Source organism: Atta colombica, unplaced genomic scaffold (assembly GCF_001594045.1).
Source record: "Atta colombica isolate Treedump-2 unplaced genomic scaffold, Acol1.0 scaffold78, whole genome shotgun sequence".
Lineage (NCBI taxonomy): Eukaryota > Metazoa > Arthropoda > Insecta > Hymenoptera > Formicidae > Atta > Atta colombica.
In genome coordinates this window covers 1,348,025-1,372,105 of record NW_017259570.1, presented here as the reverse complement: position 1 = coordinate 1,372,105, position 24,081 = coordinate 1,348,025, and the positions used below count along the sequence as shown (strand labels likewise).

The 24,081-nt window shown below is 33.8% G+C and overlaps 3 protein-coding genes across 4 annotated transcripts in view; 2 read left to right on the top strand and 1 right to left on the bottom strand.

The window, feature by feature from the left end:
- LOC108692617 (zinc finger protein Xfin-like) overlaps nucleotides 1-1,117 on the top strand; it is an 8,198-nt gene extending 7,081 nt beyond the window's left edge. Inside the window, exon 7 of the mRNA XM_018200954.1 lies at nucleotides 117-1,117. Coding sequence (XP_018056443.1) covers nucleotides 117-377 — 261 coding nt within the window. The 3' untranslated portion in view covers nucleotides 378-1,117. The remainder of the gene's footprint in view (nucleotides 1-116) is intronic.
- A 7,538-nt stretch (nucleotides 1,118-8,655) lies between these two features.
- Nucleotides 8,656-19,004, top strand: LOC108692692. Of its 2 annotated transcripts, XM_018201075.1 has the most exons (13): nucleotides 8,656-9,045; nucleotides 10,790-11,584; nucleotides 11,779-12,860; nucleotides 13,245-13,403; nucleotides 14,280-14,469; nucleotides 15,062-15,200; nucleotides 15,830-16,069; nucleotides 16,456-16,668; nucleotides 16,812-17,233; nucleotides 17,431-17,670; nucleotides 17,975-18,177; nucleotides 18,257-18,298; nucleotides 18,445-19,004. In XM_018201075.1, exons 2-13 carry the CDS (start codon nucleotides 10,847-10,849, stop codon nucleotides 18,581-18,583), a joined length of 3,807 nt encoding a protein of 1,268 aa, XP_018056564.1. In that variant the 5' UTR covers nucleotides 8,656-9,045; nucleotides 10,790-10,846; the 3' UTR covers nucleotides 18,584-19,004. The 2 variants fall into 2 exon arrangements, with proteins under 2 accessions (XP_018056564.1, XP_018056565.1); XM_018201076.1 differs by lacking the exon at nucleotides 8,656-9,045 and having other exon boundaries at nucleotides 10,726-11,584.
- A 2,999-nt stretch (nucleotides 19,005-22,003) lies between these two features.
- On the bottom strand, nucleotides 22,004-23,332 carry LOC108692620 (DNA repair protein RAD51 homolog B). The gene is made up of 2 exons (XM_018200958.1): nucleotides 23,200-23,332; nucleotides 22,004-23,076 (listed from the first exon to the last, which is right to left on the bottom strand). Exons 1-2 carry the CDS (start codon nucleotides 23,284-23,286, stop codon nucleotides 22,141-22,143), a joined length of 1,023 nt encoding a protein of 340 aa, XP_018056447.1. The 5' UTR covers nucleotides 23,287-23,332; the 3' UTR covers nucleotides 22,004-22,140.
- Between the last annotated feature and the right edge of the window lie 749 nt (nucleotides 23,333-24,081).

Here is a 24,081-nt window from a genome sequence, read left to right as displayed (position 1 = left end):
ACAATTTTAGATTAATTTTCACATATATATATATATGAAGATCAAAATTAAGAAAATTGACAATGTTAATTGTATATTTCTTTGTATATACGCCGTATATTTCTGATACTTTACAGCTGATACAGCATCGTCGCATGCACACGGGTGAGAAGCCACATTTGTGCCCGCACTGTGCCTATCGCAGCGCACGTCGCGACAATCTACGCAGCCACGTACGACGAGTACACAAAAAGGAGAACCTCTATTGCGACACCTTCAGTCCGCGCGGCATGCTGATAACTCCTTCGCTGTTGGCCTCCTCGAGAGACACTACTGATGTCGACCTGGTGCAGAGCCCGGCATCCTCGCCGTCTTCAAATCCGGACGCGACTAACTAGCGAAAACGCTCTCAAAGAACAAAGAGCAACGGCCCTGAGAGACCTGCGGAAACAGAAATCTGGGACTCGCCTGTCCTTTATACGTCCTCGTTTTGTCAATACTGCGATCTAGATATATTAGAATTTACAGGGAGACTTGTACACAAGTGCTGAACTTGGCAGACAAACAAAGAATTGCAATCAAGTGAAAATTAAACCTAACTTCAAGAAAAATTGAGAATTATTCATAATTTCATGAAAAAAGCAATTTAAAAGATAAGCTAGAAACAGAGATTAAAAATAATTTATGAAATTGAATATATGAATATATGAAATTGATATCGATAGAAATCATATAGAAAAATGAAGTGTATTCAGCAAGAACGAATTTCGGAATGGATTGTTTCCCAAATCAGCATCGACAAGGCTTCCTCCCTTAGACGTTAGGAATCGTATAGATTATTGCATGCGATAATTTAACGTCGATAATTTAATGTAATCTTTGAATTCTAACGAGATCTTGTATTAGCTACGTAAACGTCCAAGTGTTACATTACGTCGATTCGATGATTATCGTTAGATCGCCCGTTTACGTCGATTATTGACGACAAACGGGGAAAGCTGCAAAATGGTGCTAGAATCGTAGATTGGCTCGCGGAGAAAGACTGAAAGTAGAAACGAATTCACGGCGCGATGTGACGGCCATCTCTTTTGCGCTCTTTCCGCACTGACCGCCGTGACTAAAAAAAAAAGAAAAGAAATTACAATTCAGCAAAGTTTAAGACTGCAATTATATCGTTCCGGTCTGTACTGTTCCGGTAATTCTCGTTTTAAACGTGACTCTTTATTGTGTCTCATTAACTATTGGTTATTAATTATTATTACTGTCTTTAAAATTAATTTCAATCTTAATTTTTGTAGAATTTACTGCAATTTTAATTATTCAAGTTTATCTATAATCTTAATTTTATTTTGTGTCAATACTTGTTTGAAGCTTATAATTTAATTATTCAAATCCGAGATGAAAATTTTATTTTTAGTATTATATAACGATCAATATTTGTGCACTTGAAGGATCGAGCAAGAGCTCGTGATACTTGCGTGTATATCGAGGCGGATGCACGAGACTCGATCGAATCAGGCCAACGGTTAATGAGATCAATAAAAGCACCGGGTCACGACATGACATGTCGCGAGGACCCCGGCCGGGATGGAAAGGTGCTATTTTACGAAGATTCGTTTTAACATTACGTATCTAGTATATGTATAGTTCGCTCGCGCTGTACGAATCGTCACTACAAGTATAATTGTTAAGTACTTAACACGAACTTATTATTGTTGCTTGAGTTGCCATTATCGAATTTTCATTGGTACTATTACGGACTAATAATATGATAACAAAAGAACGATATACTATTATGATTATGCAAGCATTATAATGATAGACAGTGTATCGTATAACGCGAGATGAAGCCTAACGTGTTTTATTTTGCAGATGATGATCTAAGGCATAGAACTCTTGTATCGCTGTAATCACATTTTCCATTATATATCTTTAAATTATATTAAATTTCTATATTCGCTCTATAATGTATATTACATTAAAAAAAAAGAATACAATTGTAATTTTCTGCAAAATTCAAACTCGTTGGATACATCTGTTCGCTATCGATACAAGTGTCTCTCACAAATGTTTCTCTCTTTAGGATCCAAGACCATTCCCGACGATCGATTGCTCGTGTCAGGGGAGAGAAAGCGAATGAGATCGATTGTAACAGAAATATGTGTCAATTTTTAATGTATTATATAAATACGTTGTAGTCGATAAACGATTTTTAACGGCGACTCACGTGAAGTGACACGAGAGGATACGTGCATCACGCCACGATGATTTGTCGTCTCATCGAGAATGACATTCTTGCGGAGAATATCGTTCTACTACATAGACACTATAGCCATTACTATACAACACTATGCTAAACTACAAGGTATACGATGATGCGAAATCGAAGCTGCTCGGCATAAAGTTTCACTTTCCCAGCACATTTTAATGCTTCAAACACATTGCATTTGTCGAACATTAAGTAAATTTTTTTTCCAACTGTTTGGACTTGTTACTGCGAGTAAATTTTTTCAACTCATTATACATTATCATTGTCAGTATTATCTTCGCTAGAAATACCGCGAGTAACGTAGCACTCATTCCATGCCAAGTAGCATAAATTTTGAAATAAGCCACAATTACGAGCGAATGTGATTTAGATTTTAATTAATTATATTACATAATTATATATATATATATTAAATATTAAATTATATTTTATCTTTTAGGTATACGGATGACTACTATAGTAGCCAAGATGATTACGATTATGCGTGGAAGTTGGTAAAAAAAAACATTTATTCCGGATTACATAATGATGTAGGCCCGTTCATCCGAAAGCAAATGGTTTAATCGTTTAACATAATGTGTATTACCAGATATGCGCGTAATTCACTCGACTATGCCGAAAATGAGTTATACATCCCGGTATAACTTTATGTGCTACTTTTTTTGATATATGTATATTTTACATTTCGCATTTACCGTGCGATATTTCACAATACAACAACGGGTTTCTCAATGCGACTTTTTATATGCATGATTTTACACAAAGTCTTTACCTTGACTATCGAAGAGGATGACTTACTTTTTCTATTTCTTCCGCGCATATCTACATGTTGTTTCGAAGATATGTCGAGCGCATTAGCACATTCAGAATATTTATATCACGAAATAGTTTATCGGTGTGCGTCGCGATGCACATAATTTACGTATACCCATAATGAAGGAAGTTTCTTGTTAATTACACGTCCGCAATTAGCGTGACTGGCTCCGTCCGCCGTTAGTATTTACTTGTGGAGTAATTATTTATTTTTTATTTCGGTCAAAAGTCATAGCACAACTCGAATAAAGCGTTCCGTACGTCGTACGTCAGGAAAACCGTCGCGAAGAATCTATATATGTAATAGGAATAAAGGAAAGTTCCAAAGACGAAGGATTTGCGCAATCGGCGAGAAATTTTGCGCAGCTGACACGTCTTTTTGACGTTTCTTGTAGTAGTTTGCGGAAATGTAGTTTTCCCGATGAGCGTGCGCGCCTAACGAGAACCACCTCATTTTATCGTCCGAGCGATCAGTCTCAGGTGCTACCGAGATTTATTCGCATTATTATAATTACGAGCTCATAACTGATAAGCAGCGGCGCCGTGCCGATACTATGGACAAAAAGAAAATTAATTCGTGCCAAAAAGTGATCCCAATTATAGGGAAATGAACGAAGTTCTGTGGAAGAAAGACGCGCGAGGGGTGTAAGCTGCTTCGGATGTGAAACGTACGATCAGATTTCTTCGTTTGCGAAAAATCGCGCAACTCAATTCCTTACATTCCAAAAACCAAATCTTTGGCTTTTATTTATCTAATTTACAAAAAAAAGAGAGAAAAAAATACTTTAGGTATTAAAAGCATTTTTATTTCAAAACTTAGATATAATTTTAGTTTTAATTCCATTATTTTTAAACCATTTTTAAGAAACTTTTTCTTCTAAGTTTCTTTTCCTCTCAAAGATTCACCGAAAATCGTGATTTTCGCAAAAGTTCGCAAACGCAGGGATTTCCGTCTGATCGTCCGCTTCTGTGTTCGACGTGAGCGTGAACTAGTTGTTACAATCTTTTAACTGTTGAATTTTTGCTGTAGCAGTAAGTGTCTTAACGTATACCTTATATAAACTACACGATATATAATATATTCTATATTAATGTTTCTTAGATTTAAATCTAACATACCGGACGGACGTGTCTACAACGAATGCCGTCGTTCACGCTCTCTTTTTAAGTGCAAATTGATGTGCTCTCTTCAAAGTTCATTGTCGGAAACAAAGCAAACATTTACGTCATCGCGAGATCTTATCAATCGGCGTCGAAAGGATAAAAAGAATGAGAGGGTCAAGTGTTTCAATGCAAAGTTATTAACCTTTTGATGACAGTGCCACTGCTTGAAACTGGTGGCATTTATCGAAAGTAACATACCAAATGGAGCTTCACAATATTTTTATTTGTATTCATAAATGATTATAGTTGCTGTTACTCCTGTTATAGAAAAAAACTAAACAATACTGAAAGATATCATAAAATGATTGGGCATTAATAGATTTTTTTATTTGGTAACAAAAGTTGCGAGACGACGAAAACTTCGTCGAGGAACGTCCGGTCGGTCATCTTAAAAATTAATACAATCTAAATGTGATAATATATTTGCTATTAAATTATGACATAACGATTACATTATAATTAACTAACTACTGCGCGAAAACGTACGAAGAAAAATAAGCAATTTTAAGAGTCCATGTACTGAAGAGTGATGGCGTTACGAGGGTGATCTGAATATTCGCATTATGACATTTTTTCTGCAATATATTGATCGGCTGAGCAAGTACAAAGCGATTAGAAAATCGACATTGTCGAAATCTGATCGGAATTAATACGAAAAATAGATGTGTAATTTTTATAGATTAATTCTTTGCGCTAATTCAATCTTTTTTTTTTTAAATGTCATTACTGTCAAATTTTAAAGTTACATGTTAAGTTTTACAGGGAATAAACGATATTTTGTAATAAATCGAGAGCACTAACAATTATCTAACAATAAGTAAAAAAAAAAATATAAGTAATATTGATATGATTTTATATTTTTATAAATTATGTATTATTACAGTTCGTCTCATAGCGTAGTATTATAGATTTTTATTTATACATATTTAATTATTTTTTCAGTTTTACTCTTCTGTAAATAACGTTCAAGCGCAAAGAATTAAAAAAAAGGAACAAATCACGTCACCCTTGCTGACTCTGGCAGGAATTCGAATAAAAGTGCGAAGCCACGTTTTGCTTACCAAAAAATAAAGACTCTTGCGCTCTACGCATAATATATACACACAAATATATAATTATATAAATGTACGTGTATGTGTGTGAGTGTGCCTAAAGATTTTTTCCTCGAATTAATCTCTTAAACTTTCTATGTCATTGTCTTTCTCTCTCTCACTGTCTCTTTATCCTATGCTCTTGAATCACATATTACAGTCGTGAACGATTTCGAAGAACTATTATTGTAGTTTGACGATTTCGAATTACATGGCAGATTCACGATGCCTCGTATCCGTCGCTGTGACCGGATTAATTACTAAAATCTTATTACAATATATATATATAAAATATCAATTTTTAATTTGATACGCTTCGCCTACGCTAAGACTGTAATAATCTGTAATATTACAGATTTGAAAGCTATATTTCATGAATTTGATAACTTAAAAATTTGCTGTTATTTTCTCCACACAAATATATTTATCAATATAATTAGGGTTTCTAATAGAAATCAAATATTTTTTTATTTGCAAAATAGATTGGTACGGGGTATCAAAAAGCTATTATTAATTTGGATAAAAGCGAAGAGAGGAGGATTGTGAGTCATTTATTTCAGCCCTTATCCGATAAATTTCGCAAAACGTTGGTTTCTATGATCTATGTGTCAATTAAGAATATTCGATTACAAAAAACGTATTTTTGTTGTACATGGACCAATTCATTAAAAAAAAAATAAGCGAGAAATCATTGCTCAATTAGTTGAAAATGACTTAATTATGATGATGTAATTTGATCTTCCATAGACATTCAAAAATATAAATGTGTAGAAACAAGATCACATAGTTTGCTGATTTCCATCATAAAGATTTTACGCAAAATTGCGTTATCGGTTGAGGGCTGAGGATCGCATTGTTTACGATTGTCTCTCTGTGTTCCAACATAATAGTAGATATTCCGTCGATCGTTCCTCTTTATAAAAATGAAAAAAAAAAACATGGCCGTTACGCAACGCACGCACTCACGATTCCGATTGGACTGGAAACCGCGAGCGATCTCACTCTTTTCTGCAAAGTATACGAAAGTAAACGCGCGTTCCAATTTTTGCCTCGAATCTTCGAAAAAAAAAAAAAAAAAAGAAAATAAAATCAGAGGCAATCCATACCAAATACTCGCCTACGAACTCGCGCTTGAATATTTTTTTACGATTTTATGGCCTAAGCATTCGACGTCACGTCGAAAACGTAGGTACTCTTTACGGGTTTGCGCGATCAACTCTAATCGATCGTAATAAATTAATCTTACGACGGTAAGGAGAATTATATAATAAAAGCGAGTCGCTCTGCGGGAATATAATTTCCTCGTGTGATTCTCGATAGTGAATGCAGATGATCTTAGACAGCTAGAAATCGCCGCGCGTTATTCGCAAAAATATAATCTTGCAGTAAATATTTTTAATTTCATAAAATTATATAAATCTTCTTTCATTTATTCCTGGTTATTTTGATATTTCCTTTTTAATCATTCCATAGCAAAAAAATAATTTTGATTAAAATTAAAAGAAACATAACATTCGTTATAATTATCGTCTATTATAATTACAATCCCAAGATTTATTGACAATTTCAATTATTTTTTTAATTCGTGATGCAATATTGTCATTGAATATTCGCCAAGAACATCATCGGCAGTCATCAAATCGTTTCATCACGCCTTTTTATGTATACAACTGCTAAAACGTGTGTGCGTGTGTGCGTATCTGCTTATATGTAACGATCAATCTTAAGGAACTAATTAACGAAATAGTTAAACTTGTCGTCACCATTGTGATTTAAGATAGTAGAGATACCCGCGCACAAGTCGCTTGATAATGCAGGTGTAATTGATGATGCTTCATTTCAATTACATGTTAAAATTAATATTAATTTAATAAAATCAACTAATTAAATATCATAATTGAGAAAGTAGTATGGTACTTATATAGACATGATGTAAAATAAGTTATCATCTAAAAAGAAGAAATTATATTTTTATAAGTAAAAATATGATTTAACAACTTAGTATAGCATATACATAAATAAGCATTTTCTTTGTATTATTATTCTGTGATATCAAATTTATCTATGCAATTTTATTGTGTTTTTTAATATTAAAATTCTATAATAATATACTTGTATAATTTGCACCTGCATGGAGGACTCTCGCCGGGAAAACGTTTACCTGTTTGTATAGCCAAAGTCGTCATTTGTCTTTGGCATGATAAAAATCTTAATAAAGGTTTCATTAAAATATTCTTAGGACAATATCTCTCCTTGTCTACCATTTTATTAAATTTCTGTGCCACTTTACGTGGCACGTGCAGTTATTAGTTCTTTTTCCTTTAAGTTAAATATCAGTTGAAATAATTCACAGTATTGTGACGCTGGGGATCTGTAAAAAGTAAATTATATTTACTTTATTAAGTAAGATAATTTTATAGAATTAATCTTATAGAATTAAATATTCAAAAGCATGAATTCTTCACAGGCCAATATCATAAAAAAGAAATTTAATTTTTATTTTATATAATTTTTAATTTGTGTAGGATTCTATATCTAATTTTGAATGAGACTTTCTATATATTTATTCAATTAATTAGCGGATTTTCGCGTTCTGCATTATACGACTTTATGAATAGTTTACAAAATGAATAACACATTCCATGTGCAGTTGCATTGGTGGCCGTTGCAATTGGTGTCGATGGCGTTGGCCTGCTCCCCTTCTCCGGCCTCTTTCCACCACCGAGAGGGGCAACAACGATAGATGTATGAGTAACGGAGACTACGAAGAGTGGAGCCGCGTCAGTGCAAAGGCACGAGCTGTGCCGTCGGGTGGGTGAGGACGTGACGTTCAGCCCGTTTATCTTATCGTTTCTCATGTTGACTTTATCTTTACATATATAAATGTCGACAATTCTATATACACAAAAATCAAGATGCGGACTTGGTAAAACGCAATCGAGTATCGGAGTTCGAACACTCTAAAAATATAGTCCAAAACCATCCGAGCTCCCACGAGGAGAAAGGAGAAGGCCTGCGCTCGCAAACTGTGAAATCTACAGTTCGCTCATTGTGTTTGTGTATATCGGTGTCCATCAATGTATATGTGCATTGGAGCGCGCGCGCATCTTTCTCCGCTCGTTGCCGCGCGCGCAAAGTGTCTCTTTAACTCATTAATCCTCTCGGTCAACGCGTACTAGGCTTGCATTTCTCTCTAGAAACTCGTTTTTTGACCTGAAACAAACATTTCGATGTTAAAATTTTATATTAAAAAATGGCCGATGTAAATCGTACAAGAAAAATCACTATTAACTATCAAATGTTTCTATCTTCAAGAAAAATTTAACGTTTATTCTTAAATTAAATTAATTGTAAAAAAAAGTATTACTACTCATATTTATTATCATTTATGATTCATTCGTGTAAATGCGCCGTATTTGCATGAATAAATACGAATTGTGAAAACTTGCAGATAATGTACATAATATTTATGTATGCGAGTGAGTGCACGAATAATGAGTCACGTGTTAATGAAAAGAAATAGTGAACCCACATCATGGACGGAATTTAGATGAATGATCGGGAAATAAATGGAACCCGCATAGCTTTAGTTCGAAAAAAAACTCTTACGAAGAAAAAACGAAATGTAATTTTAGACAGTGGACTTACTGCTAGTAAACGGGAGCGGTGATTCGTGAAAAGGAAGAGCCGCAGGAAGGGACAAGCGGTTACCGTGACAGTAACGACGAGGTAGGTTTTTGACCTGTGTCACTGACGGACAAACAACAGAATTATTTCCACTACGATTCTTGAAAACACCCTGATTGTGTATTAGTCTGATAAAAGAAATATGTATGTAATTTTTTAAAATTACATACGCGCGCGATACTACAAGGCATACATACCTAAAGAATCTTATTTTTATTCCATTGAATTGGCTTCAATTCGCATAGAAAACATTAACACAAATTTCTCGTCGGCAAAGCAGGTGTTTTTGATGTGAGAATAATAATTATAATACTGATTGCGATGCGCAAACTGTCGTGTTTGCTAGTTTCATTGTAGAGCTCATGATGCGTTGTTATTTACACATCAATGCAATGCTTTCTAGATGTTTCATAATGAGTTATGTATCTGAAATAGACTGACTGATATCTGACAAACATTGCCTTGCGTAATTATATAATTTATTATTCATCTAAAATAACTGTAATCATAAAATTTCATGACATGTAACATCAGTTATAGTTAGATAAAATTTGTTTAATGTTTGGAAAATTATCGATCTACATTGAATCATTATGTCATCATTAAAGCTTGTTACCTTAATCGGTTGTCCGTTGCTTTAACACTTTGTTCTTTCTATTTGAAATGTGCTTTCTTATCTCGAAGAAATTTAGACTTCTTAAAGATAAGGTTAAAAGATAAGTTATCGTTTGTACTATAAATCTCACGAAAAATTCGAGAAACTCGTAGATTTGATGATCATGTGACCGTGAATCATGATTTTCATTGGAATAGCGCATCCGGATACGTCACTTCTTTATTTCATGATAGATGTTCTTCATGACTGCACATATTTCCGCATCTTCTTTTGCATTCTTTTTCTCTCCTCTTTTCCTGAGACGATTTTCGTAATATTTAAACGAGAAAAAAAAAAAGAAGTAAATAATATATATAAAACAAGATCAGCGTGAAACTCTGTATTTTAAACGTACCCAAGCAGAACACAAATTATGACATCAAAATGATGTCAAAATAGCAGTTACAATTCATTTTAAGTGTCTTTTTGACGTTATCGCGACTTATTGCTTTGTCCCGATACTTATATATATTTGAGTTGCTTGGAGAATCCATTTTTATGTAACGTTCCCCACACAAATGCATACTTATGTTCGTTTGAAGTGCTACCGAAGGTGATAGGAGCAAGATGCGATAATGCTCGATGTCTGGCGCAAGAGTTAAAGTACAAATATGGAATGATAGATGTGATATTCACTCGTCGGTCAGTTGAAATACTAGCCGGAAACTATGGGCGACGGTATCGGCTTTCGGAACGATGACTCACACTGGGACAATTCATAATTTCCTTTCTGTTTGCGTCGCTCGTTTGTTTTGTCACGCGTTCAGTACGAAGAAATAACAATTTGATTAAACCTGAAAACAAATAATAGGCGTGACCTGGTTGGTAGCGGCACTAGGAAAACACATTTTTTATTGAAGATATTCTAGAAAGCGCATCTCTTTTATGAGAGTTAGAGCTTGTGATAATAAAAGCAAAAAAAAAAATGTAAAAAAATTATAAAAATTTGAAAAAATTTTATCCGCTTTTAATATTACTGTAATAGCTGAATAATTGAATTATTCAATTGTTATTTTATGTATTACTTTAAATATATTTAGGCACTTTGATAAATTGAAGAAAAAAAGTTTTCAACTTAAGCTTGTATTAATTCGAGCTACGAAGAATTAGAGAAACTTTTATATGTCTTAGAATCAATGGGTTAACATCAGAGAAGACTTAAAATTATCTTACTAAAGTGATATTATTATGGAAGAATCAATCTCCATGATGGAGGTGAAGCCGATACCAAAGCCGCGATCAGTCATAACTGAGAGCAGACCGATACCGGCGCCCCGAAGACTCTTGCCGATGACCACCTTGCCATCGACTCATTCCAGTCCAACTAGTGAATCGAGTCAATCCGAGAAAAGCGACGATTTAAGATCAACCAGTAGTACCAGCGAAAATAGTCGCGGCAACCACGAGTTTTTCCGCAGCCTCAGTACGAGCTCGCGTCAATTGAAGGATGAGATCTCAGAGAAGATGACGGTGAAGGGACGTGCCGTTATTTCCAGCACGCGAAACGCCAGTATTCGGCTGGAGAAGTCGGTAAAGAATTTGTTGACTCGGCGACTATCATCTTTGAATCAGGATGACGTAGTCAGCCAAGGCGGTGTCCAGAAAAAACTCAAAGATCCAGTTGAGGAGGATAGATGCGTGTCCATGCCGGCCGACAACATCTTCAGCAGCATCTCATTTTATAGTCCTTTGAGCGGCAATCTGAGAAGCATGAAGAATGAGGAGGATCTATCCACCGGTGGCAGACACAGCCCGCCGCCTCCAGTTTATCCGCCACCCCCGCTTCCGGACGAATCTATCTACGACGAATTGCAATCCGTCACGTCGGGAAGTAGCGGCCGATACGACACACTCAGTTCTACGGTGTCCGACAAGATCGAGCGAGATTTTCCCGACTTCAATGTCCTCGGCTTCTCGCGAAATCAGGTAAAATCAGAGCACGCTCTTCATAACTCTGCAATAAAAAATATTATTATTTTTATATTCTGATTCATTATTCTCAATATTCAGTTTTATTTTTAAACGCTAGAATTATTGTCGTATTATATAAGTAAATGATAACTAAATGTGTGAATTTTATCCTTCTTAAATCCATCTTCTTCAAAATCCATCTTCTTCAGGCTAGTGATTCCGACCAAAGTCTAAATTTGTCTGATGTCAACGCAAATCTATCGCTCGACAAATCTGAAACGTCTACCAAAAGGCTATCGAGATCAGATTCTTGGACTTTTTATGACGTCACGCCAGGCACGAAAGGTGAGAATGTTGATGAAGTGGACAGGATATCCAACGTAGAAGAGGAAAGCTTAGAGAAATCTTTTGAGAGGAAAATTTCGCCAGTAGATCGAACTTCTTGTGCGTCCTTCGAGAGCCAAGCTTCCATTCAAAATTCTCTTTATGAAAATTTATCGCCACCGAAAGCCGATTGTCGACAAGAACCGACGACGAGTCCTTCGGATACCAGAGTGCAAAGCAGCAAGTCTGTACTTTTTGAGTTCGATCCATTCGCGAAGACTTCCGAAGACGAAAATGTTTATAGCAATTACGAGAACAACGATTTGATGTTGCTTGAGACTTTGTTGGCTACCAACGATTTGCCTAGTAGTGCCGACAGTACGTTAGAATTTCGCGAGAGCGCCGAAGAGGAGCAAGAGGATGAAGAATTGATACATTCTGGTATCACACCTCCGGAGCCACCCAAGAGATTTGATTCCCTTCCCAAAAATGAATATGACGTAGCAGAAGGTGTAGAACAACCCGACAAGGTTCAAGCTTCGAGCAAAAATCCGCCTCTCTTGCCAAAACTGGCGCATTTGGTGACCAAAAAGCAACCGGCTGTTCCTCCCAGGAAACCTTCTATGAAGGGTCCTCCGCTTCCTCAACCAAATGCCAATATGACTGTGACAACAACGACACTTGCCAATAATGATGAGGAGAATGTTACCAATTCTTCTTCGGTGACGCCGAAAGTCGCCGAGGACAACCGCAAAGTGAGCATGATACAAAAATTAAAGAAACTGCGACAGGAATCCACGGTGCACGCCATCAAGCCTAATGTGATCAGTTTTGTTAAGAGTGGTAGTAAACTGTTAGCCAGGACTCGCGAACATATCGGTGAGTCCGGCTCGAGGTCACTGCGAATGGAGAGGCCGAAGGTGAACGTTCCGCACAATCCGGTCACACATAGGGGAATAGTATATAGGTAAGAAGTAATATGAACTTGTGCGAGAAATATATTTCATGGAGCTTCCGAAAGCAGCTTTTTTTTATAAAGTTGACAAATCGAACGATAAAATCATCGACTAATTTAATTGTTTCAATAATTCAATGAAAATTTCTTGATTTACAAATTTAAAAAATTATGCTAATTTTAATTTAAAATTATCATTAAACATTTTTTAAAAATTCTTAAAAGAAAATAAAAATTTATAAAATAGATTATAGAAAGATTATAGAAAAAAAAGATTTCAATGATTCCGTTTAGTAATTGATTAACTCTGACATTTAAATCGTTCGTTTAAACTGAGCGATCGCATTGATTGGAGTATTAATTAGAAATAATAAATATCGTTCTTTTTCTGTGGAGGACTGGAATGGGTATCGAGAGGGCCAAGGACCTCGTGCCGAGAGCAGCAGTGTTGCTCGATCGGAAATTATCGTTCTACGCTGACAAGAGCATGTCTACGCTGAAAGAGGTCGTGGAATTAGAGACAGTACACAGTATTCATCTGCTTCAGGATGTTAAGTGAGTCTGATATTTTACTACGTAAACACAATATTGTATAATTGATTGTTTATGATTTTAAATATTTCTTTACGTCCAGCTAGCTTCTACTAAAAATCGTTTTTATTCAATTTATTATTAAAAATTAACTTTATCCAATTTATTAGGATAAAATTATTTATCAATAATAAATCTATTTATTGTACACAGAATAATTCAGATATCTTACATTTTTTTCGGTTATAAATTAGAAAATACAATTTCAAGTCGAATTCACTAGCTTATCATTATTGTCTGAATAATAAAGTGACTCACTCGTTTGGCACATATTTACGAACACCGACTTCAAATGTTAATGCCATGCAAACGTTCCTCCAGACTTATAATACTTTCTCTCTCTCTCTTTCTCACTCTACAAGACAGTGCCTCAAGGCCTTCTTTGTTAAACGAGAAGAAAAGGATTTCACGAAAGAGGATTATTTCTCTAAAATATTCAAACATAATCTGAGAAACAATTAAATTATTTATTATAATATAAATATTATAAATATATATGTATATCGCAATTATATATTATATTAGGTATAGTAAAAAGAAATCCATTATTTTTGAAATTGAATGGAAAAATAATGGATTTCTTTTTACTACATCTAATATTATACGTATAAACGCAAATGATAAGTTCTTTTACCAACTTTTTCCTGAGAAATCGTTTCTTTCGATGCAATAGCATGATCCTAAATGCGCAGTTTTCTTCACTTCAATGCGTGTAATCTGTATTTAACGCTACGTATCTTTACTTCCCTTTGACTCATCATACGATTGGCACATCAGATGTAGCTAGCTCGTCAGCTGGTCATCGCGATTATTTGATGAAGATAATTACGAAATGTGCAGAACCATGGACAGCGAGACGGTGCATTGCATAGCGATTAGTGGTGCGGGCAGACCGAGTGTGCACATTTTCTATGCGAAAGGTGTTGCCGAGAGACGAATTTGGGCTCAAAGAATCCTAGAAGCGAGCACACCGATCTTTCCCACAAAGTACACCGCTGAATTCACCAGAGCAGGTTGGGCTTACTTGAAGGTATATATATATATATATATAATAAAAAAGCAATGTAATAAATTCAATGTCTTTGAACACAAAAACAAATTAATAAAAATTAGTAAAAATAGTGTACAAAAACATTCTATGTGTAATTAATTACCAAGAATTGTTCATTTTCGTATTTTATTTTTTTATTACGTCCTACAATCTTATATTAATCTATTATAATAAATTTACAAGCTTACGTCAGTCATATTTTAAAGTACGTCAAATTGATATATCCTTTTTTTTCGTTAATGATATTAACATTCTTTTTAACTGTAATTAAGAAATTATTTATTATAGAATTATTTCGACATTAAAGTTTGGAAATTTACTTGAAAATATTATTATATGATATACCACAAAATCCTCAATGTTTGCAACGTTAAAAACGTTTCGCGCTTGCGAAAGCGGAAATCTATATGCTTTGATATGCAAATTCTTTTTCTACAGTTTTGCGGGCGTTCTGAATATTTTGGTTTCCATTGTCACAGTATATTGCTAAATTCTTTTTGACTGAATTTAAAAATATGAAACATATCTTCTATTTTTCTTCGATTACAATATATCCTTTATATCCCTTTAGGAAGGTGTAACAGGTACTTGGTTCCCAGCTTGGCTTCTCTTGCAACAAAGAATACTGACTTACACGAAAACCTTGGAGTCTGCTGTGAGTTATGCTGTGAACTTTGAACACGTAGATCTACGGAAAGCGCGTTGCATTGGTAAGTTTATTATTAAACTTAAACAAAAATTTGAAATTTTGTAATTCAATCTATTATATTATATAAATATAAGATTAGTCTCTCACAAATATAAAATATTCTGTATAACATAAAAATATGATATAAAATAGATGAAATATATAAGAAAAAAATTAACTTATTTTAATAAATTAATATTATATTGTTAAATCAATTTATTCTCGTTGTATCTTTCACAGTATTCGTTCATGTGTGATCAATATCAATTAATTTGCCTTAGCCTTAATTTTTTTCAACTCATTGTTGAAATTATCGTGACCCACTTAATATTATAATTAAAATGTGAAAAATGTGACCTAATTGCGGTAATAACTGAATTTAGTTATCTTATCAGTGGCTCAATGCGATACGAACCATTCGATTAAAAATGCAACACAATTAATCATTCTAATCATATACATATTGTATACACGAATGCTATTAATCATTACATCGATATTATAATATTACATTGATATTAATCAATGAGTTATTTAAAAATATTGTTTTTAAAAAGAGATAAAGAATTCTTGTTAAAATTTAATTCCCGCGTAATAAGATTCTATTATTGTGCTACTGTTTAGTGAAATTATAATATTGTGACATTGCAGTATTGCGAGATCAAGAAGGGCCAATTGCTGCGTGCGGGACTGTTCCAATAGTCGTTGTAGATGCTGGAGGTAATGGCGCCTTGCATATTGCTACATCGGGAACCCACGAGTCGACCGCGTGGCGACATGCGCTTTATCAAGCAGCTACGAACTGCGGCCCTGCTTTAGACCAACAACAGATTACGCAGGATAATGTACCTGTCATCTTGGACAAATGCGTCAACTTTATCTATGCCCATGGTGATTATCATCATCATTGTATCGTTGAACGAAGATAATTTTATGGAAACATACATGGGTCTGATAATATCCCGTAACTGATGATAGTGTCTCCATTTTTCAGATTAAGCTTTCCAGCTTTCCAGATTAAGCTTTAAAAACGAAAATTTTCAACTCTTATTCTTTCTTATAAGATCATTATCTCTTTCTTATAACATCAATCATAGAACATTCTATAATGTATTACAATGACATTTAAATTCGCTATCATTAGAATTAATGATAGCAAAAAAACATTTCCTGTATGATAATTAAATTCCGCTAGAGACTGTTGGTTGCATTAAATATGTTTGTAAAATTGTTTTGTTGAAATTCCACTAAATGCCTTACAAAATCTTATCTTTCAGGTATGATGACGGAGGGTATTTATCGTCGTAGTGGATCAAGCAGTGCCGTCGTAAAATTATTAGAGGCTTTCAGACGAGATGCGTGGGCAACACAAATAACACGGAATGTCTACTCGGAACACGACGTCGCCACGGTTCTTAGAAGATTTCTTCGAGATTTACCGGAATCATTGTTTCCTCCTAATATACATGACCGACTCTGTCTTGCCTCAGGTAATAAACGTGAGCCATTTAAAATTGACTTAAACAATACAAAATGGACGCGGAAAATGTCTGAGATATTAAATGACTAATTATAATTTTGAAAAAATTAACGTTAACACAAAAAATATAAAAATCTATTTCCCTTTTTATAGAATCGACTAGCGAAGAAAACAGAATAGCGACTTATCGAAAATTATTGTCCACTCTAAATCCCATAACATCGGCGACGCTTCGTCGGATTCTAGCGCATCTTCACGGCCTCAGTCAGCAGAGTGCCAGGAATCTGATGACTGTCGAAAATCTTTCGGCAGTCTGGGGTCCAACTTTGATGCATGCTGGCGAGAACAGCGCCGAAGAATGGAACCGGACGGAAATCAAGGTCATCGGTGATCTCATCAAACTATATCCGAAACTTTACCAATTGTCGTCGGCTGATTTGGCCAAGGAAGCGAAGATGCTGGAGATTCTGGAAAAACATCATGTGTCCAATAATGGATTACGAGGTGCACCCTCAGGAGATCTCAAGATCTGGATATATATCCTTTCACCGAATGGAGAGTGTGTGAATGTTACAGTAAGGATTTTTTTTATAATTTTATGTATTTGTAGATCAAAATCTATTATACTATATATTAAAAATCTATTATAAACTATTGTAAACTATATACTATATTGTCAACAAAAATTTGTTTGAATTCTTACTAATGATTAAAATGTAGCTATAAATATAATTTTTCATTTATTTGTTTTTAAATAAATTTGATTAATTAGATCGGACCTCAGAAGACCGCATTCGATGTGTGTCGAGAACTCGCTGAGAAAACCAACTTACCGTCTCACGAGCTGTGTTTAGAGGAATATACTTTGTCCGGCGCGCTGGAGCGACCATTGCATCATAACGAACGTGTCTTGGAAGCAGTGGCGAGATGGGGGTACTGGGACTCGGATGATAGAAAGGATAATGTCCTCATCCTCAGAAAAGACCGATTATACAAGGACATCGTGCCTCTGGTACATATTAAAAACAAAACAGATAAAATTCGCTAAAACAAATCAAAGTTCTTGATGATCGCAGTGAAATTGCTGTTAGCACATATGCAAAGATTATCTTATGAATTCCCATGATCTAAATTTATAATAACAAAACGAGTTCAAGGCTGTACAAAGCGTGCGTAAGCTTCTATACGGATCAAATTGCGTGATTACAGAGAAGAGAAAGACGCGTCCCGCATGCGCTGCGAAAACAGGATATGATCTAATTGAAATTAATTACGTTTCTTCTCCCTCTCTCGGTCTCACTTTCCTCTCTGTGTAGGTAAAGCCGCCTATGACGATCTCCGGCGAACTTAAATTTGCGGACATCAAGACAAAGAATCTGAAAACTTACCTCTTCGAATTCAGCCAGGCGAAGCTCTTTTGTTATAAGGATAAGGTATGCTCCGTGAAACTTCATGAGTGGAAGATAGAAGACATCATTTGGTACTTGGGACATGAGCCTAAACGCAATCCACAGATGGGGTAAATATAGCATAAAGTTATACATTACGGTTTTAATAAAGTTCTTGAAAAATACTTACTAGTTGCGCTTTCTTTACAGCTGGTCCCTCACGTTTATCACAAAAAACAAAAAGCCAACGAGGTAAAAATACTATTTACTAATTCTATCAATGGATGTAATAATAAATTTGTCATTATTACATCAACAAATATTTGTCATTTTTATAATTTAATATTTATAAATGTTCAATTATTTTTTTGGTAAAATAACGTTCAATTATTTTTCAGATGTAAGGATAGTCCATATTTCGGGAATATTTTGGCGGGCACGTCCAAAGATGAGCAGTATAAATGGTTAGCGGCTATGCTTTTCGGGGAATACCAATTAAATCTCCGGGCTTCCGCAGTGAATCTTATGGATCCATGACCGATTAAAGCCGATTGAATTATAAGCCACTTAGTGCCTCCAAAGTGATCGATAAGTGATATTTTCTTCTATTAAATCGCGATTCTGAACAAATGTGTACATTATAGTATCGATTAAAAGAACTGATTAGCTTAATATTTTATAGTTTACAATTTTATAGATTTTTTTGAGTATATAATATACGCACACACTAAAAGTCTGATCTCGTCTAACAAACGCTTATGTAAATTGAATTATCCTGTTACGAAACCTGTCGATTAGTGTGGCCAATAGAACGTCATCGTAATTACGATTGCGAATCAATGATGCTGTAAAATTATCTATAATTAATCAACAGGGATGTTAATTATGATCATATATGAGACGAATTATAGAATAACATGGCATTTTTAGGAAAATAAAATTAACGAGAGATATGAAATGGGCAATATTTTCGAATCTATTTTTAATATATATGTACGTATTTATGTATATACATACATACATATGTGCTCAATAATGTAATTTGATATATTTATCTTTTTACATACAATTTTAGACAATTTAGACCATTATTTTACTGTATACTTATAATCAATTATATTCAGTTTTGAACATAATCTTTCGTGTAAAGATAAATGAAATGTCAAAACAAAATATATAAAAAAATTTGTATTCAAATTGTAATAATGTTTAGAAAATTTTATTTTATTAGAAAATATACTTTTTTAAAAAATGTACATTTTATATTAGTTGTGTCGCGCATTAGTATGCGCGCGCGCGCGCGTGTGTGTGTGGAGAATGATGATGAATGTAATGACAGATTAGATCTATTAGGAAAAATATCTGAATTGCTTAAATCAGCAATATGCTTTCCTAATCTCCCTCTTTAATTTTCTTTTATTCCCTTCCGAATATAGACTTTATAGTTCTAATCCTATTTTCATTGAAATGCTCATCAATGTTATTTTAGATGACATACATAGAAACTTTAGATTCTTTTTCAACACTATTTCACTCTTCTTATTTTCTTTTAGATATTTTTTGATTTTTTTATTTCCTGATTTTGTCTTTTCTTTATTACGTTTTTTCTTTTTTAAAATCTTTTCAATCTACGAAATAATAATATTAATTATATATAATTAGCATAATAAAAAATGCAGTAATATTTAATATTTAATAATGAAATTGTTATATTAAGATAGAATCACATGAAGCTCGATTTCTTGATGAATGATAAGCATGCATGCATGCCGTTTTGCTTGCTTTGGTGCATACAATCCGACGTTTGAATATATAATTATGAAATTAGCAATTGTTTTTTTTGATTGGTGCATGCAAGGAAATAAGCCATGAAGTAATCCATAATAAATATAAAAATCATGCAGCATGCAGCGCTACATGAACGAATTCTAGCATACATTAGAGCAGGCATCAAGAGACACGATATGCTTGTATATATATTATCATTCAAGCAAAAATCTAGTATCGTGTGATCCATTTTTAGATAAATGGACTAGTCGTAAATAATCCATTTCTGTTCTCAGATTGATTTTTTTAAACTGTTCGAAATGGAGAGCCAAATAATTCTCTTATTCATGTAAAAACATCATTATGTATACACAAAGAGATTCGCCATATTCTGCAACGTTATCGCTTGATAGAGGTTCTTAATTCATCTGCTCGAGAATCGCTTTCAAAAGTTACAAGGAGCTATCTGCAAATTCTTACTTTGGCCCATATTCATAGTCAGATCTTATATTTAAGACTTCTTCACATTTATCTTTAGATGCTCAGTAGCTGAAAAATAATTCATAGAGTATCTCCCAATTTTTTAGGGAAAATGTACAAGAGAAACATTAATAAAAAAAAAAAACAAAGTCTTGGCTTATTTCGAGCTTATAATTAGAATGACCTTTCAATTAATACAATTAGCATAAGTTACATAAATATAATATTTTTAAAAAATTAATCAAATAATATAAAATACGTTTCGGCTTACAAAGCCTTCTTCAGTCTTCTCACAAAGCAAAAATATATGATTAAGTTATGAAACAAATAGATAACGAATATAATGAAATATTTAAAATATCAATGGTGATGTGTCAATTTATGTAGAAGTCAAAATGTCAAAATGTATTAAGACAGATTACTTAAAATATGAAAAATAATTCTTCATATTTTAAATAATCTGTCTTAATACATTTTGACGTTCGAATTCTATATAATCACCACTGATGATATTTTAAATATTTCATTATATTCGTTATCTATTTAGTTCATAACTTAATAATGTATTTTTGTTTTGTAACACTGAAGAAGGCTTTGTAAGCCGAAACGTTTGTATTTTACATTATTTGATTAATTTTTAGAATATTATATTACATTTATGTAACTTATGCTAATTGTATTAATTAAAAATCATTCTAATTATAAGCTCGAAATAAGCCACAATTCTGTTTAATTTGTTTAGAACATATACGAGCACTCTAATTAACAAAGATATACTGTAGTATATTTTTCTTCATATAATGAAGACACCTTTTACATATTTTTTAAATTAACTTAATAATTAACTTCAATTGTTCAGAATTCATTGTCCTTTTTTAAATTCTTTAATTATGCTCAGACTTCGTGAAAGTTTCGGAATTTTCTACACATTCGTTGAATAAGTGTGAAATACAAAATCATTCGAACTTCACTTCACGTAATTGTAACGGTATTTTTCGACTCGAAGAAATACGCTTATGATAGCTCGAAAAAGGCGGCGAAAAAATAGCAGATTTCACATACAAATATTATAAACTATAATACTAATATTATGAATTACTATATAAGTATAACTCGTTATAAATTTCACTGATATGATTTTGTGAAAAAGCAACAGCGATTGCGAAGATCATGAAGGCTAGCAAATCTTCGAATTATCAAGAATTGATATGAAATGCCATGTAAAAGAGGTGCGAGTATCAACTCTAGTATCTACTCTAGTAAGTACTCTATGATTGCCAGTCAATAATCAATATAATTATTAATAGCATCCAAAATTAAATATCTAAAAATTAAAATCGCCAGAATTAAATTGGAATTCAAATAGTCAAAATATACTATAAATAAAAATAATTTGAAAATTATACTATTTATACTTATTCTTTAGAAGCTAATTAATAAAATATTTTTAATCCTTTTGCACAAATTATACAATAAAAGAGAACCATCCCGTTTAAGAAAATATTTATTGTCTTTTTTATTAAAGCCTTGAAATATAATATTATATAAAGTTTTGTAAGAAAGATATATTAGGATAATATTTAGAAAAATATAGATATGATCTATCCCTTAACTAACTTAACAATTAACTTCGACTGTGCAGAATTTATTATCTTTTCTTGAACTCTTCAATTATTTTAAGATATGTAAATTAACATTATCCAACGCGCATGAGAGAAACATTTGTTCCTTTATTTAACTTCACTTTAACAAAAATAAGTTGATATCTAATGCTGAGATTTGTCAGTTTTCTTAAAAATAAATCACTGTGTAATAATTTATTATATTCATTTTAATTCTCTTCAAACTTATTCTTTTACATCGCCAATGCCATCCGGATTTATAGCAAATGTCGCTTCACTCTCTGGTAAACATGGTGAATCATATACCTTGCATATCCTAGTTTCTCCTCTGCCTTTACGCAAATACAATCTCGTTGTGCTTGAATGTGCTAAAATGTGACCACCAATCGGTTTTTTCTGATCACCACCGAACATACTAGCAGCACCATCAACTTGTGCAACCACCTGATTCGTTATAACCACAGCAATTCCATGTTCATCTGCCAGTCGCAGTAGCATTCTAAGAAATCTTCCTAAATGAACTTGTCTAGCTGATAATTCACCCCTGCCGGTGTAATCAGTTCTATATAAACCAGTCGCACTGTCGACTATCAACAAGGCGTATCTTGCCTCTGTCATCATAGCACTGGCTAGAAGCAACAACTTAGTCTGATGATCAGTGTTGAACGCTCTTGCACAAGCGACGTTATCGAGAACTGACTGTCCATTGATCTTGTACTTTTCTGCTACTGCTATTAATCTTTCTGGTCTAAAAGTATTCTCTGTATCTATATAAAGACACTTGCCCTCTGCGCCACCCATGCTGATAGGTAACTGACAGTTCACAGCGAGAGTATGACACAGCTGAGACTTTCCTGATCTGAACTCTCCAAAGATCTCTGTGATAGAGCCAGTTTCTATTCCTCCACCTAATAGCTTGTCCAATTCCTTGGAACCTGTGGTGATATAGACGATATTCGCCCGTGTTTGATGTACCTCCGTGGCACTCTTAAAGCCCATCATGACCATCTTGGAGGCCTCTAGCTGTAACTTATCTGCTTTGGCTTCACTGATGCCTTTGATCGCCAAGAGATCCTTCTTGGTCGCATAAGCCACTGCTTCGACGGTGTAATAACCAGCATCTTGGAGCTTCTTAATGTCTCCAGCTGTAATGCCATTTTTCTATGCGACAAATAACAAAGCATAAGACAAACATGTTTAATGACAATGTTTACAGACATGTTTAAACGTGTACGAACATAACGACACATAGTCCTGATGGTAGATTCGTATGGCTTAACTTACTTCTAATGTTTTAACCAATTTTGCCGGAGTAAAATCATCCAAATCCTCATCCGCATTGAGACTCACTGTTGATGCGGTCGCTTCCATTGCGATTGATTGCAAAGATAATATTAAGCGCCAAAAAACACCTTATTTGAGGTTAACGTCGTTTCTTCAAATTTGAACGTGCTTTTGCGCTAAAATACATCAAAACGTCACGTATAAAGCACCAAACACAATACGATTTCAACCTATCAGAAACTGTATAATCCAGTGTATCTGATTTCTGATAGGTTAAAATCGTGTTATTTCTATCGCTATCGCTATTCCTTCGCTTTTGTGTTTAAGACTTAATGCTAATGGATTCACTGGATCCGTTTGTGTAAGGCCTGAGGGGGTCAATTCTGTATTTTTAAACAAGGTGAAAATTACAAAAGTGAGCGAATTTATTAGAATACTGATAATTTCATTGGTCAACACCTAATAAATTTCTTTACTTTTTAATTTTCACCTTGTTTGAAAACACACAGAATCGATTGCCTGTTCTTTTTGGCTGAACTTATTAACTTAACAGTTAATCTTTCTTCCTTTTAACTGTTTTCTGTTTCTGTATTAGACTCGCTTTCTTGCTTTAAACAAATATCAAATCTATCTTATTTTAAGTTCCAAAAGAGTATACTAGTTCAGCCACAGAAAACAGACCTTTTTTTTATCTCCAAGAGGAAAGAAGAGGAAGAAGGATGAAATGCAAAGTTAAACCAAAGAACAGGTCTACAGTCATATTAAGGGTTAAACACAATAGGCACAGGCAACAGGGAATAACGAGCCGTCCAATCAAAACTCTGAGACATAATAAAATAATAATATCGAACTTATATGCCTGTGCTTATTGTGTTTAAGCCT

What these genes read in the sequence shown, in the direction of transcription:
- LOC108692692 (XM_018201075.1), top strand. Translation starts at nt 10,847, where the DNA reads ATGGAAGAATCAATCTCCATGATGGAGGTGAAGCCGATACCAAAGCCG. An exon ending in CATAGGGGAATAGTATATAG is followed by an intron (nt 12,861 to 13,244) that starts GTAAGAAGTAAT and finishes TTTTCTGTGGAG; the next exon opens with GACTGGAATGGGTATCGAGA. An exon ending in ACGGAAAGCGCGTTGCATTG is followed by an intron (nt 15,201 to 15,829) that starts GTAAGTTTATTA and finishes GTGACATTGCAG; the next exon opens with TATTGCGAGATCAAGAAGGG.
- LOC108692620 (XM_018200958.1), bottom strand. Translation starts at nt 23,286, where the DNA reads ATGGAAGCGACCGCATCAACAGTGAGTCTCAATGCGGATGAGGATTTG. An exon ending in AATTGGTTAAAACATTAGAA is followed by an intron (nt 23,077 to 23,199) that starts GTAAGTTAAGCC and finishes TTTGTCGCATAG; the next exon opens with AAAAATGGCATTACAGCTGG.